Below are 12,579 nucleotides of genomic sequence, written 5' to 3'. Positions count from 1 at the left end.
TCCTGGCCCCGGGCCTCCACCCAGCCCCGCCCGGAGCTCTGGGAAAAGCCAGTCGCCACACACAGGCACACGCAGGCCCCAGGGCCGCGCCCAAAGGAGAGCGGCACCCACAGCCAATTGCTATGGCAACCCCGGGGTTCGTTCCACTCCCCACCCCGCCGGTCCCCCCGCCTCCTGCCTGAGCTGCAGCCAACCGGCTTATGCGCGTCCCAGGAGCGCGCTATAAAACCTGCGCTGTGGCGCTGGCCCGGGGCGAGCCCGATCTGGAGCGGGGCGAGCAGAGCCAATCTCCGACCTGGAAAAGGCCTATGAGAGCTACAGGGGAAAGCCTGAACATGCAGGGTGCGCAGAGCCCGAGTCTCGGTCTGCCCAAGCAGTGCCTCTGCCTGGCTTTCCTGCTCCTCCATCTCCTGGGACAGGTGAGTGGCGCACTCACCAGGTGCCTCTGGTTACTTTCTGAGCAAAGCCCCTGCTCGATCTCTGGCTCACTCGGCTTTCCAGCATCCCTGATGAGAAGTTTCTCCTTCCGGTGTTTGCCGCCCTCAGGTCGCTGCGGCTGAGCGTTGCCCCTCCTCGTGCCCGGCCACGTGCCCCGCAAAGCCTCCGACCTGCGCCCCTGGGGTGAGAGCGGTGCTGGACGACTGCTCCTGCTGCCTCGTGTGCGCTCGGCAGCGCGGCGAGAGCTGTTCGGTGCTGCTGCCATGCGAGGAGAGCCGCGGCCTCTTCTGCGACCGCAGAGCGGACCCCAGCGCCCAGACTGGCATCTGCATGGGTAAACCTGCCCCCACCCCGCCACCTGATCTCCTGTCTCTCGATAGCGGAGCTGTCCCCTCTTTCCTCTCCTCTTCCCTTTGTTCCCAGAGGGTGGTGCACAAATACTCATAGTGATGCCCTAGTTGATTTTTATGGAGCGCCTGTGCCAGGGATGGTCTGGGGTCGCGTGGGGTTTGGAGGAGAGCCAGAAGCTGGAAGGAAACCTGCCCTCCCGTGGAGGTGAGAAACGTTGGTCACTTGCCTCCCTAGAGAAGAATCCAAACAGACTGGGAGCAGAGCAGAGTTAAGGGCCAGTGAAGTCATTTCCTATCCATGTTTCCAGGCGATGCTTGGGGGGTGATGGAAACTTGGGCTTACTCACAGGCTCAGAGTTCCCCCCAACTGTAGCCATTCAGGTTTGTTTTCACACCTGTAATTGTCCCATTTGAGCCAAAGCAGCCCCTACTCTCCTGGGACCTATGGAACCCCTGTATGAGTTGTGAGTAAAATCAAGCTGGTGAAACTCAACCAGTCAGTTTCCCACCTGGTGTACCATTTAGTTGGAGGCTGTCCCCACCTCCCTGGATGAGGGGGCTTGGGATAGTCTTTTAGCTTCTTTTCTAAACTAGTGATGATTTATTGCACTGGGATGCCAAAGAATCTGAAGCCCTTCCCAGTTTGCCCAGTTAACCTGTTTGGAGACTGAAGAGCTCTGTTTTTCTTTTAAATTCTGAGCTCCTGGAATAGGAGAATCTAAGGAGGTTCTTGCAAAACAACCTTTTCATTGGGAGCAAAAGCTAAGTGACCTTGGGAGTGTCACTTCACGGTCTGGCCCCTCTTCCTTCATCTGTAACATGAGTGGCAGGACTGGGTGGTCTTGAGTGTCTCTTCTTCTTCCTCTGGGAAGCTCCATGAGGACATCTCTCTACTGGTGACACAGATCAGCAACCAGATGCCTTCAACTAGAGAAGGAATGAATTGGGGTTTGGAACATGTGCTGTGCATCTTCTATAGCTTCTCCAGTGCATCCTGTTTTTTTTTTGTTTTTTTCCTCTCCCCTTCCCTCTCTGCTCTTCTTCCCCAAGACTCTTCACCACCCCATTAATAATCACTGTAGCCCGCCAAGCTCCTCTGTCCATGGGATTTCCCAGGCAATAGTACTGGAGTGGGGTAGCCGTTTTCTTCTCCAGGGGACCTTCCCGACCCAGGGATCGAACTCAGATCTCCTGCATTGCAGGCAGGTTTTTACTGTCTGAGCCACCAGGGAAGCCCCTTCCCTCTCTGCTCTTCTTCCCCATGATTCTAGCGGTAGAAGGAGACAACTGTGTGTTCGATGGAGTCATCTACCAGAGTGGGGAGACCTTCCAGCCAAGTTGCAAATACCAGTGCGCCTGCCAAGATGGACAGGTTGGCTGTGTGCCCCGCTGTGAAGAGGACTTGCTACTGCCCCAGCCCGACTGCCCAGCTCCCAGAAAAGTTAAAGTGCCAGGGGAGTGCTGTGAAAAGTGGATCTGTGACACCAAAGAGACGGGGACATTAGGGGGCCTCCAGACCCTTCCAGGTGAGAAACTCAACATAGCTGAATTTAACAGTCCCAGCACGGGAGGACATGCAGGCAGGAAGGACGTATGCTCTTTGGGATTTGCAGTGAGAAACCAGCTTCAGTTTCTGGCCATTCATTCGTGGAGTCCAGCTGGCCCACGGAGATTAGACATAGCACATGTGGGAATCCCAGCCAAGTTATGGAAGTATGCACACAGCCTCTCCTGAAGAAGAGTCATGTTCAGTGGTTCTTTTGAGTCATAGGAGTGATTTTTGTAATCTTATTACATGACTACTATTTATATTTTAGTCTGTCTCACTTGACCCTTATTAACATTGCAAAGGTATATTTTAGCAACTTTATGCAAAACACACAATTGATATAGCTTCTATATTTATGGCAAGAGTCAATTTATGTGAGTCACTCAGTCATGTCCAACTCTTTGCAGCCCCATGGACTATAGCTCTCCAGGCTCCTCTGTCCATGGAATTCTCCAGCCAAGACTATGGGAACGGTTAGCCATTCCCTTCCCCAGGGGATTTTCCCGACCCAGGGATTGAACCCAGGTTTCCCACATTGCAGGAAGATTTTTTTTGACCATATGAGCCAATGGGAAAGGCTATCAATTCAAGGGGAATGACTTTTAGGTCATTTGCAAAGGGCCTGGTGATAGCTCTTTCTTCTCTAGATTCTGTCAACTACCTATGCACTCTCAAGACTATCTCCCATGAGGAATGCCATCCCTGGACAAGTGTCACAGAGAAATGCCACCTTTCTAGATGCTGCAGGAAGGATCAAATGACACTTTAGGGTCTTTGTTTGCTTTTCCTTTTGTTTTGGCTCTTAAAGGAAATGACCTTTTTTTTTTTTTTAGAAAAGCAAAAATTCAAGATCCAGTAGAGAATATTTTAAAAGCCATTAATCAGCCAGATTATTTACACTGGCAGGACACAGAACTTTACAGTCTTTCTGAAGTGAGGAATTATCAGCTATGCCTTACAGATAGGAAAATTGCCATGTAAGGGAGGAGATGTGCCCAGCATATTAAGTATTGAGACTGACCTGTCTGAAAGTGACTGTATCCCACAACCCAGACAACCAGTTGCACTTCCCTAAGGCAGAGTTTTACTTCCATCACTATTTTGAGTTGGTTGGTTCTACTTTCTCATCCGATTACAATTTTTAACTGATCATCTTTCTAGACAAAAATCACATGTTGAAATCATGTGATTTCTCTACAGTTTATGGAATGGTTGTTGATGCTATACGGTGCTATATTATTAAAACTACTAAGCTTCTCAAAGACAGATTTTCCTTAAGTTCTCATGAACAGATTGGACAGTCATTCCACAAAGATTTCTTGAAGGTCAACTGTGTGCTAGGCATTGTGCTACCTGTTTGGGGCTTATAAATACAGAGTTCCAGGTCTGTCCCCTGAAAGCCCCTGAGTTGAGCAGGTACCTGATTGGTTGAGATGCTTTTTCTAATAATGGTTGAAAGGACCACTCTGCCATCCCCATGTTTCACTCAGTAGTGCTGTCTTTATTCCAAAATCCCATAGCCTACAGGCCAGAAGCCACTCTAGGAGTTGCAGTCTCGGACTCCAGTATCAACTGCATCGAACAGACCACAGAGTGGAGTGCATGTTCCAAGAGCTGTGGCATGGGTTTTTCCACCCGAGTCACCAACAGGAATCCTCACTGTGAAATGGTGAAGCAAACCCGGCTCTGCATGGTGCGGCCCTGTGACCAAGAGCACAGGCAGCCAACAGACAAGGTACAAGCCTGGGGGAAGCCTCCCGTGACAGAGGAGGTGGCCTTGCTCATTGGGCCCTGTGCCTTAGCAAGTCTCTGTGATGTTAGTTGACTCTGCAGTCATTTCCAGTAGAGGATAGAGGAGTTTACCTTTTTTTTTCTCTCTTTAATGTATTGAAATATCCTAAGCAACTCACAGCAGGTAAAGAGGGAGAGGTCAGTGATCCTGTGGTTAAGACTCCATGTGGTTAAGACTCCATGCTTCCATTACAGGGGGCATGGATTCAGTCCCGGGTCAGGGAACTAAGATCTACATGCCACGTGGTGCCAACAAAAAAAAAGAAAAAAAAGAGGGAGAGGTTGGACAACTCCAATACTGTCCCCAGTTGAGAAAAGTCTGGCAAATCTCTTTTCATCCTGGAAAAACACAGTTACTCAATGATCAAGCATGCTTGATTTTAGAAAGGTCATTTCTGAGCCCAGTTGTCTTCACCCTTTAGGTTTAGTCTGAAAGGAGCAACAGAGTAGGGACCACATCTGCCTTCCAAATCCCTCTGTCCTCCACATCCTACCTGGAATGTACTGTGTGCTTGATAAACAACTATGGATGAATAAATGAATGGGTGTCTGGGAATTATTTTCAGTCTTTCAAAAAGCCTAGTGCCACCAGTACATTTTCCAGGAAGAGGTGATATGTGCCAAATAAAATAGCACATTGTTTTCCTTTTTTGCTGGAATGGTATCAACTCAGTGTGTTAATGCTGAGCAGAAGGCATGCAGTTCAGAAGCTCTGATTGGTTCCTGATGACATCACAGTCCTTGTTAGCAGAACCCAAGATCAGATAAATGCAATACTCAAATCAAACTAGTTGATGGACCCTTGTACAAACCTAAAGCCAAAATAAAGCAGTCCCTAGCAATGAAAGATTTACATATCTCCCAACTGAGGCAATATCATCTCATGCTCAAGAGCGCAACTCTGGAGCCAGACAGGCTGACTTTAAATCCTGGCTTCTCATATGAGCTAGCTGTGGGACTTGGGTGATTTTCTTAACCTTTAAGCCTCAGTTCCTTCCCTTACATAACAGAGACATTAACAGTAGCTACAGTTCCTTACTCAGAGTTGTCATGAAGATTAAATTCCATGAATTTGCAAAGTGCTGGGCATAGATTGTTGCCCTGGCGCTCAGATGCTCAGCTGAGTCTGACTCTTTGCGACCCATGGACTGTTGCCCACTGGGTTCCTCTGTCCGTGGGATTCTCTAAGAATACTGGAATGGGTTGCCATTTCCTCCTCTAGGGAATCTTCCCTACCCAGGGATTGAACCCTGGGGCTCTTACATCTCCTGTATTGCAGGCGGATTCTTTACCACTAGCGCCACCTGGGAAGCATAGATTACTGTATTAATATACATATCATTACTTGATATTAACCATTATTTCTGTTATTGGTAAAATAAGAGTCTCTAGTGGTTGCATTGTTATATGGCTACTTAACTCTCTGACTTTTTAAGATCCATTCTAACTCTGTGCTTCTTCTACCAGTTTAGAAAGAACACCTAGAAACACCTTCCTCTGTTTCTGTCTCTTCATCTCTCTCTCTCTCTCTCTTACTCACACACACACACAAATGTTGCAGACCTTGTGCCTTTTGGTTTATACTGGCAAAAATATACACTGTGTATTAAATATCAACAAAGAAAAAGCAAGAGCCTTTAAGTACTGTCAAGAATATAGTACTTTATTACATAAGGCTTTTCCATGCCATGGCTTTAACATTTTGCTTTTTCTACAGTTTATTTTTCCAGAATTTATATTTTTTTCTTATAGAAAATATAATCTTGTACCCAGTTTAATATTAGGAGATATTATATTTAAGATATTTATTTATAGTATATGTATATATTTCATTAGAAATCTAAAAATGTGCTCAGAATCTAGGGAAATGCTAGCCCAGTAATCATTACTTCCTTGTCACTGAAAGATTCTTAAATATGAAACAGTGCTTCTGTATGTGTGGTCCCCAGACCAGCAGCATCATCTAAGAACTTTTTAGAATTTCAAATTATGGGGATCCACATCAGATCTACTGAATAAAAACCCTGGGTTTAAGACCCAACAATGTGTGTTTTAGCAATGTGTGTTTAGTACATTTTCATGTACTCTTAAAGCTTTAGAGTTACTGATTTTAGAGAATTCCAAGTCTTATCACTCCACAATCTATGGACTGTGCCTAAAAAGGTGAAAAGCAGTGGAGAATTGTGACAAATTAGGCAAAGAAATCCAGGTGGGAAATTAACATATAATCAGTGTCTTACTGCATTATCAGTATTGGGGTTCTTCATCAGTAAATACTAGTGGAATGTTGGATAAATTCCCTACTTACCATGCCTTCATGGAAAGTAACCTTAAATCCCACTGTCTTAGACTTTCCTGAGGTCACAGTGTAATATCAGCAGAAAAAATGAGCTTTGTGTCAGACAAATTCAGTTACTAGTTGTCTTCTGATCACTTCAGCCTTCTGAGACTCCATTTACTCATCTATAAAACTTGGACAATTGCTCTTTACATGAATAATTGCTCCTTGTATGAGTGAATGTTGCTAATAAAGTTAAGTGAGTTAATGTCTGAAAAAATCTGAAATATTAATAGGCTTCCAGTGATGCCATATTTATTCCATTTCTCTTTATAACACCTAAAGAATGTATTGGATGAAAACTAATGCTAGTTTTCTTATGATGGCTTGAAAAAGAAACTTTCTTTATCATGCATATGCTTTCACCCTCATGCTTATGTCACTTCGTCAAAAGATGATTACAGACAATTAGGCATGGTTTCCACATTCTAGGTAGGAATGCAGACGAATACAGGAAGCAGTTAAGAGTTGTACTGTCTGAAGGGCAAAGAATTTCCCAAAATCTCTTGGTTTATGTATCATGGCCCAGAACTTTGTCACAAGTTCCCAGATATTCTGGGGGAAGCAATACTTGTAGTGGAGCACATTGTTAGAACAAAATTAACATTCTGTTAGCAAAGAAGAAAGAGCAACAGATATTGGGTAGGCAACTAGCAAGTTATTCCATATGCCTAGATGGGTCCCTCAGAGGAAAGATGACCATTTCACACATCACTCGTTTTCTTCTTTCTTAGAAAGGGAAAAAGTGTCTCCGTAGCATCAAGTCACTCAAAGCCATCCACCTGCAGTTTGAGAACTGCACGAGCCTGCATACCTACAAGCCCAGGTTCTGTGGGATCTGTAGTGATGGCCGATGCTGCACTCCCCACAACACCAAAACCATCCAGGTGGAGTTCCAGTGCTCCCCAGGGCAGATCCTCAAGAAGCCAGTGATGGTCATTGGGACCTGCACCTGTCACAACAACTGTCCTCACAGCAACTCGTCTTTCCTCTAAGACTTAAAGCCAAACACCAGCGAGGGAAGATGTAACATGTCCCTTGAGAAGCTCACCTACAGAGGCAAACTGCAGCCACCCACCATCAAATGAATATAAGGAAAATTATGAAGAATTATTATCCTCCTCTGAGTCTCATGTATTTTCTGTGGTCATACGAGGTCAGTTATATCTGTCTTTTTTTCTTCATGAAGGATATGATTAACTGTAAACCTGGAATCAAGGTAAGCTCAGGAGAGTACTTAGGGATGACTTTTTCTTTTACATGTTTACTACTCACATTTACTACACATTTACTACATGTGAAAACGTCTATAAATTTCAGAAATCAGATACACATCTGTGTAAACAGTATCACATTGTGCTCATTTTGTTATACACTTGTGAAATTTGAAGAAAAGGTCACTGTAGTGAATGACATGGTGAAGTCCAAGGTTATACTGAGAGTATTGTCATGTAAATATTTCACCATAGACGGAGGATTGACCTAAGGGTTCTCTGTGGAGCACTCTTTTTCAGTGACTCAACTCTCAACTTTAAATTCTGAGATCCGATGAAACATATAGTTCTCCAACTTGAAATCTGTTTTCTGTGTGCATGGGAAACAAGCTATATCTACGAAAATGGAAGCTTATTAATTAAGTGCACTGGTGTCATAAACTGGCTCCATTTCAGACAAGCTGACTCCTTTCCAAAAGAAAGAAGCCAAACAGAAAATTACCCCTTATACAGAGATGACCAGCCTCTCTCAGCCCTCAGACATTTGTATGTGTCTGGAGGTTCCTGGGGATCACTAATTTTTTAATTCAGAAGCAGAACACATCAGCAGGGGTCCTCTTATCTGACCAATGAATAAACTGAGGCCCAAAGCACCTGATTACAACTTTTGATAACTTTCAAATATGTTGGTAGTGGAATTTTGAAAAAGAAAAACAAAATCGACATGACTGCAGTGGCGAGATACCACAAACTCCATGGTGGTTCAGAATTATTGTACAGATGCCCCAAACTTATCCTTGGGTCTTAGTTAGGCAAACTCATGAACAAGATATATGCATCTACATATGTTTATCTAACTTGTCAGGCTATAAGATAGACTGCAAACTTAAATGTATACATTCTTCTATTGTCACCCTATGTGTTCAGCTTTTCTCCTTTAAAGTATTTATATAAATATAAATTATACATTTTTAAAAATATTCTTTTTTACTTTCGCTACCTGTTGGACATTACTAAATAAACATTATCTTATCAAAGTGTGACTCTGCTATTAGTTTTGTGCTTCTGAGTTATTTATTGAGAGTAAAAGTTAAATTAAAATTTACCAATTAAGTCAGATAACAAATGAGCATCTATTGAGAGCAAAGTGGATACTTTTAGATGAACTTAGAATTTCTGATCAGAAGGAAAACAAAAGACCATTGTTAATTTGGTGATCTCTATTGCCAAGGCCTTAGCTATTCTCCACTCTTTTTACTCAATCCAGTATTTAGAACCCTGGTATTTTTTTCTGGACAGCCTTCGAGATACTTCCATAAATTAAAAATTGAACTTGTGGTTGGACCAAACAAAACTCACCTTACTGTCTTCCTTATCTAGTTAAAGTACCCCCCCCCCAATTCTCTCAATTACCCAACTTAAATTGCCAAGAGTATCTTCTTTTTTAAATTGAAGTATAGCTGATTTACAACATTATACTAGTTTTAGGTGTACAAATAGTGATTCTATATTTTTATGGTTTATACTCCATTTACAGTTGTTATGAAATATTGGCTACATCCCCTGTGCTATACAATGTATCCTTTTATCTTGTTTATTTTATACATAGTAGTTTGGGCCTCCTAATCCCTTACCCCTATCTTGTCCCTCCCACCTTCCCTCTCCCCTTTGGTGACCACTAGTTTGCTCTCTGTATCTGTGAGTCTTTCTCTTGTGTCATATTATATTCATTCATTTTGTTTTTCAGCTTCCATATATGTGATAACATATAGTATGTGTCTTTCTCATCTTTCTCTGCCTATTTCACTTAGCATAATACCCTCTAGGTCCATCCACATTGTTACAAATGGCAGAATTTCATTCCTTTTTAGGGATGAGTAATATTCTATTTTGTGTGTATGTATGTGTATTTATACATATATTGTGTGTGTGTATGTGTATATATACCTCATCTTCTTTATCCGTTCAACTGGTGATGGGCACTTAGGTTGCTCCTGTATCTTGGCTAATACACTAATGCTACTATGAGCACTGGGACTCCTGATGCCAGGATTACCTTGATCAGCCTGCCTTTACTCAGTGTCCAGTGGTGATGCAGAACACAGTCGTGAGCAGGGCTCTCATCTGGGCAACATGAGGGCTAGAGTTAATTTAACTCTGTGTTTTAAAGTTTTCTGGTTGATATACTAGTTCTCTGGTTCTTTCATAATTTTTTTTTAAAGTTTCCTTAATTCCTAACTTCACTTCCCCATGCTGCAAGCCTTCTTCCCACCCATAACTTTAGCTAGCTTCTATTTGCCTTTTAAAATAGACTAGAAAGGACTTCCCTGGTGATACACTGGATAAGAGTCTGCTTGCCAATGCAGGGGACATGGGTTTGATCCCTGGTCCGGGAAGATTCCACATGCCATGGAACAACTAAGCCTGTGCCCCACGACTGCTGAGCCTGCGTGCTGCAACTACTGAAGCCCACATGTCTAGAGCTTGTGCTGTGCAACAAGAGAAGCCACCACAATGAGAAGCTTGTGTACTGCAATGAAGAGAAGCCCTTGCTCTCTGCAACTAGAGAAAGCCCATGTGCAGCAACAAAGACCTAGCACAACCATAAATAAATAAATATTTTTTTCTTTAAAGATAGATTGGAAAGCCAGTTTTATTTCTAGGAGTTTATTCAAAGGAGATTATCAAGGGATGCTGACTTTGATTTCATACTTACTTTGTACTGAGCACTTCACCATCATTGTATTGTTTGATTTGCATAATAATCCTACAAGGTAGACACTCTTCCCCATATTACAATTGAGGGAACGTCTTAAAATTTAAAATAAATGTTTAAAAGGAACTGGTGAGAAGGCAGTGGCACCCCACTCCAGTACTCTTGCCTGGAAAATCCCATGGATGGAGGAGCCTGGTAGGCTGCAGTCCATGGGGTCGCTAAGAGTCGGACACAACTGAGTGATGTCACTTTGACTTTTCCCTTTCATGCATTGGAGAAGGAAATGGCAACCCACTCCAGTGTTCTTGCCTGGAGAATCCCAGGGATGGGGTAGCTTGGTGGGCTGCCATCTATGGGGTCGCACAGAATCGGACATGACTGAAGCGACTTAGCAGTAGCAGGTGGATCTAGAACTCATCAACGTGCTTCTGCTATCTTGTGGATTCCTGCAAAGATTATCTGCAAAACTATTCAATCCAATGTTGCTCGTAAGAGCAAAATAGGAAGACTCTGAGGTCCAAAAGTACATGTCTGATTAGATAAATCCCAGGACAGCCATTATGATGAAGAACAAAGCAATATTTAAAATGAAAATGTCAGAAAATATTTACCCCCATAAAACATATAGAATTTTGAAAAGAGGGATTTGTTTTTAAGTTTCCATGAATTGAAAAAACTGAGAAAATGAGCAACAAAATATTAGCAATTATGTCAAATTGGAGTCATATTTTCCCCTTTTTTGTGATTTCTTTTTGAACGTTTTTTTAAACTTAGGACATTTTTGTTGTTGTAATTTAGTTGCTAAGTCATGTCCAACTCTTTCGCCACCCCATGAACTGTAGCCCACCAGGCTCCTCTGTCCATGGGATTTCCCAGGCAAGAATACTGAAGTGGGTTGCCATTTCCTTTTCCAGGAGATCTTCCTGACCCAGGGATTGAACCAAATTTCCTCTGTTTCTTGCATTGACAGGCAGGTTCTGCACTGCTGAGCCACCAGGGAAATCCAACTTACACTACCTGTAATATAATGAGAACAGCAACAATAGGAAAACAAAATAGCAAGTCTGAATTCACATATCCCTTCAAGCACAATTTCCTTTCACACCTCTGCCCATTCATCTTGCTCTGGCTGCCCCTTCCAGCATCCAAAACGTTTATCAATTCATTCCTTTTGTTCTTTCAAAAAATACTTATTGACTGCGTTTGTGTGCCTAGCATAGTTTTAAGTCCTGAGAATACAGTCATGAATAAAACAAACAATAAAATAAATGTTACTTTTCTTCCTGGCAATGACTCACTGTATGCCTCAGCAAGCATAAAGCAGTAAACAAAAAGTCAAAGGAGATAAAGCCTAAGAAGATTATTAAACTAAGGTGACCTAATAGTTTCTGGGTGGGTAATTTAGCTGGAGGTAGTAAAGGTGTTTTTTTTCTGAAGATGTAGTATTTCATCTTACATCTCAATCACCAAGATTAGGAGAGAGAATCTTCCAGGCTGAGATAACAGCTTAGGATTAAAAAAAAAAAAGTCAGCATCTGGAATAAGCTTGGAGCTTCATTAAAAAAATATCCAGGTGGCTGGAGCAATATGGAAGCAGGTGATGATACAAATGCAGGGGCTCAAACATGTAGGGTTTGCCTCTATCATCCTAGCTCTTGCATCATTTACAACTACTTCTTTAAAAATCCCATTACAATGAGCATCTTGAGGCCAACATTTTAGTCTTCTTTGTAAAGAAGTACTTGGGCTTTCTCTGATGACTCAACAGGTAAAGAATCTGCCTGCCATGCAGGAGACACAGGAGATGTGGGTTCAATCCCTGGGTCAGGAAGATTCCCTGGAGGAGGAAATGGCAACCCACTCCAGTATCCTTGCCTGGCAAATCCCACGGACAGAGGAGCCTGGGAGCTACAGTCTAAAGGATCGCGAAGAGCTGGATACGATGAAGCATGCATGCAACACAGCCTGGCACAGAGCTTCACTCAGTGAATGCGTGGATGGATGGATATGTGAATGCATCAGTGAACTCTGCATTGACAAAAGATAAAATGCTCTTCGAAATAGATGCTAGGCTCTTAAACTCTCATTTTCAGTGTCACTGTCTCTATAGTTTTCTTTATCTCTCACTTAGAGGTCTTCCACTCTCTATCATCTACAAACACACATACATGCATTCCTGAAAT

At 43.0% G+C, this 12,579-nt stretch overlaps 1 protein-coding gene across 1 annotated transcript; it reads left to right on the top strand.

Annotated features, from left to right (window-relative positions):
- The first annotated feature begins 275 nt into the window (after positions 1-275).
- On the top strand, positions 276-8,593 carry CCN3 (cellular communication network factor 3). Its single transcript, XM_068983803.1, has 5 exons — positions 276-419; positions 547-772; positions 2,060-2,314; positions 3,858-4,072; positions 7,201-8,593. Exons 1-5 carry the CDS (start codon positions 309-311, stop codon positions 7,459-7,461), a joined length of 1,068 nt encoding a protein of 355 aa, XP_068839904.1. The 5' UTR covers positions 276-308; the 3' UTR covers positions 7,462-8,593.
- Positions 8,594-12,579: the final 3,986 nt, after the last annotated feature.

The sequence above is a fragment of the Capricornis sumatraensis genome, chromosome 11 (assembly GCF_032405125.1).
Source record: "Capricornis sumatraensis isolate serow.1 chromosome 11, serow.2, whole genome shotgun sequence".
NCBI classification, from domain to species: Eukaryota; Metazoa; Chordata; class Mammalia; order Artiodactyla; family Bovidae; genus Capricornis; species Capricornis sumatraensis.
The sequence above is the reverse complement of the archived record's forward strand: the minus strand, read 5'-3'. Positions and strand labels throughout refer to the sequence as shown.

What these genes read in the sequence shown, in the direction of transcription:
- CCN3 (XM_068983803.1), top strand. Translation starts at nt 309, where the DNA reads ATGAGAGCTACAGGGGAAAGCCTGAACATGCAGGGTGCGCAGAGCCCG. An exon ending in TCCTCCATCTCCTGGGACAG is followed by an intron (nt 420 to 546) that starts GTGAGTGGCGCA and finishes TGCCGCCCTCAG; the next exon opens with GTCGCTGCGGCTGAGCGTTG. An exon ending in CCAGACTGGCATCTGCATGG is followed by an intron (nt 773 to 2,059) that starts GTAAACCTGCCC and finishes CCATGATTCTAG; the next exon opens with CGGTAGAAGGAGACAACTGT.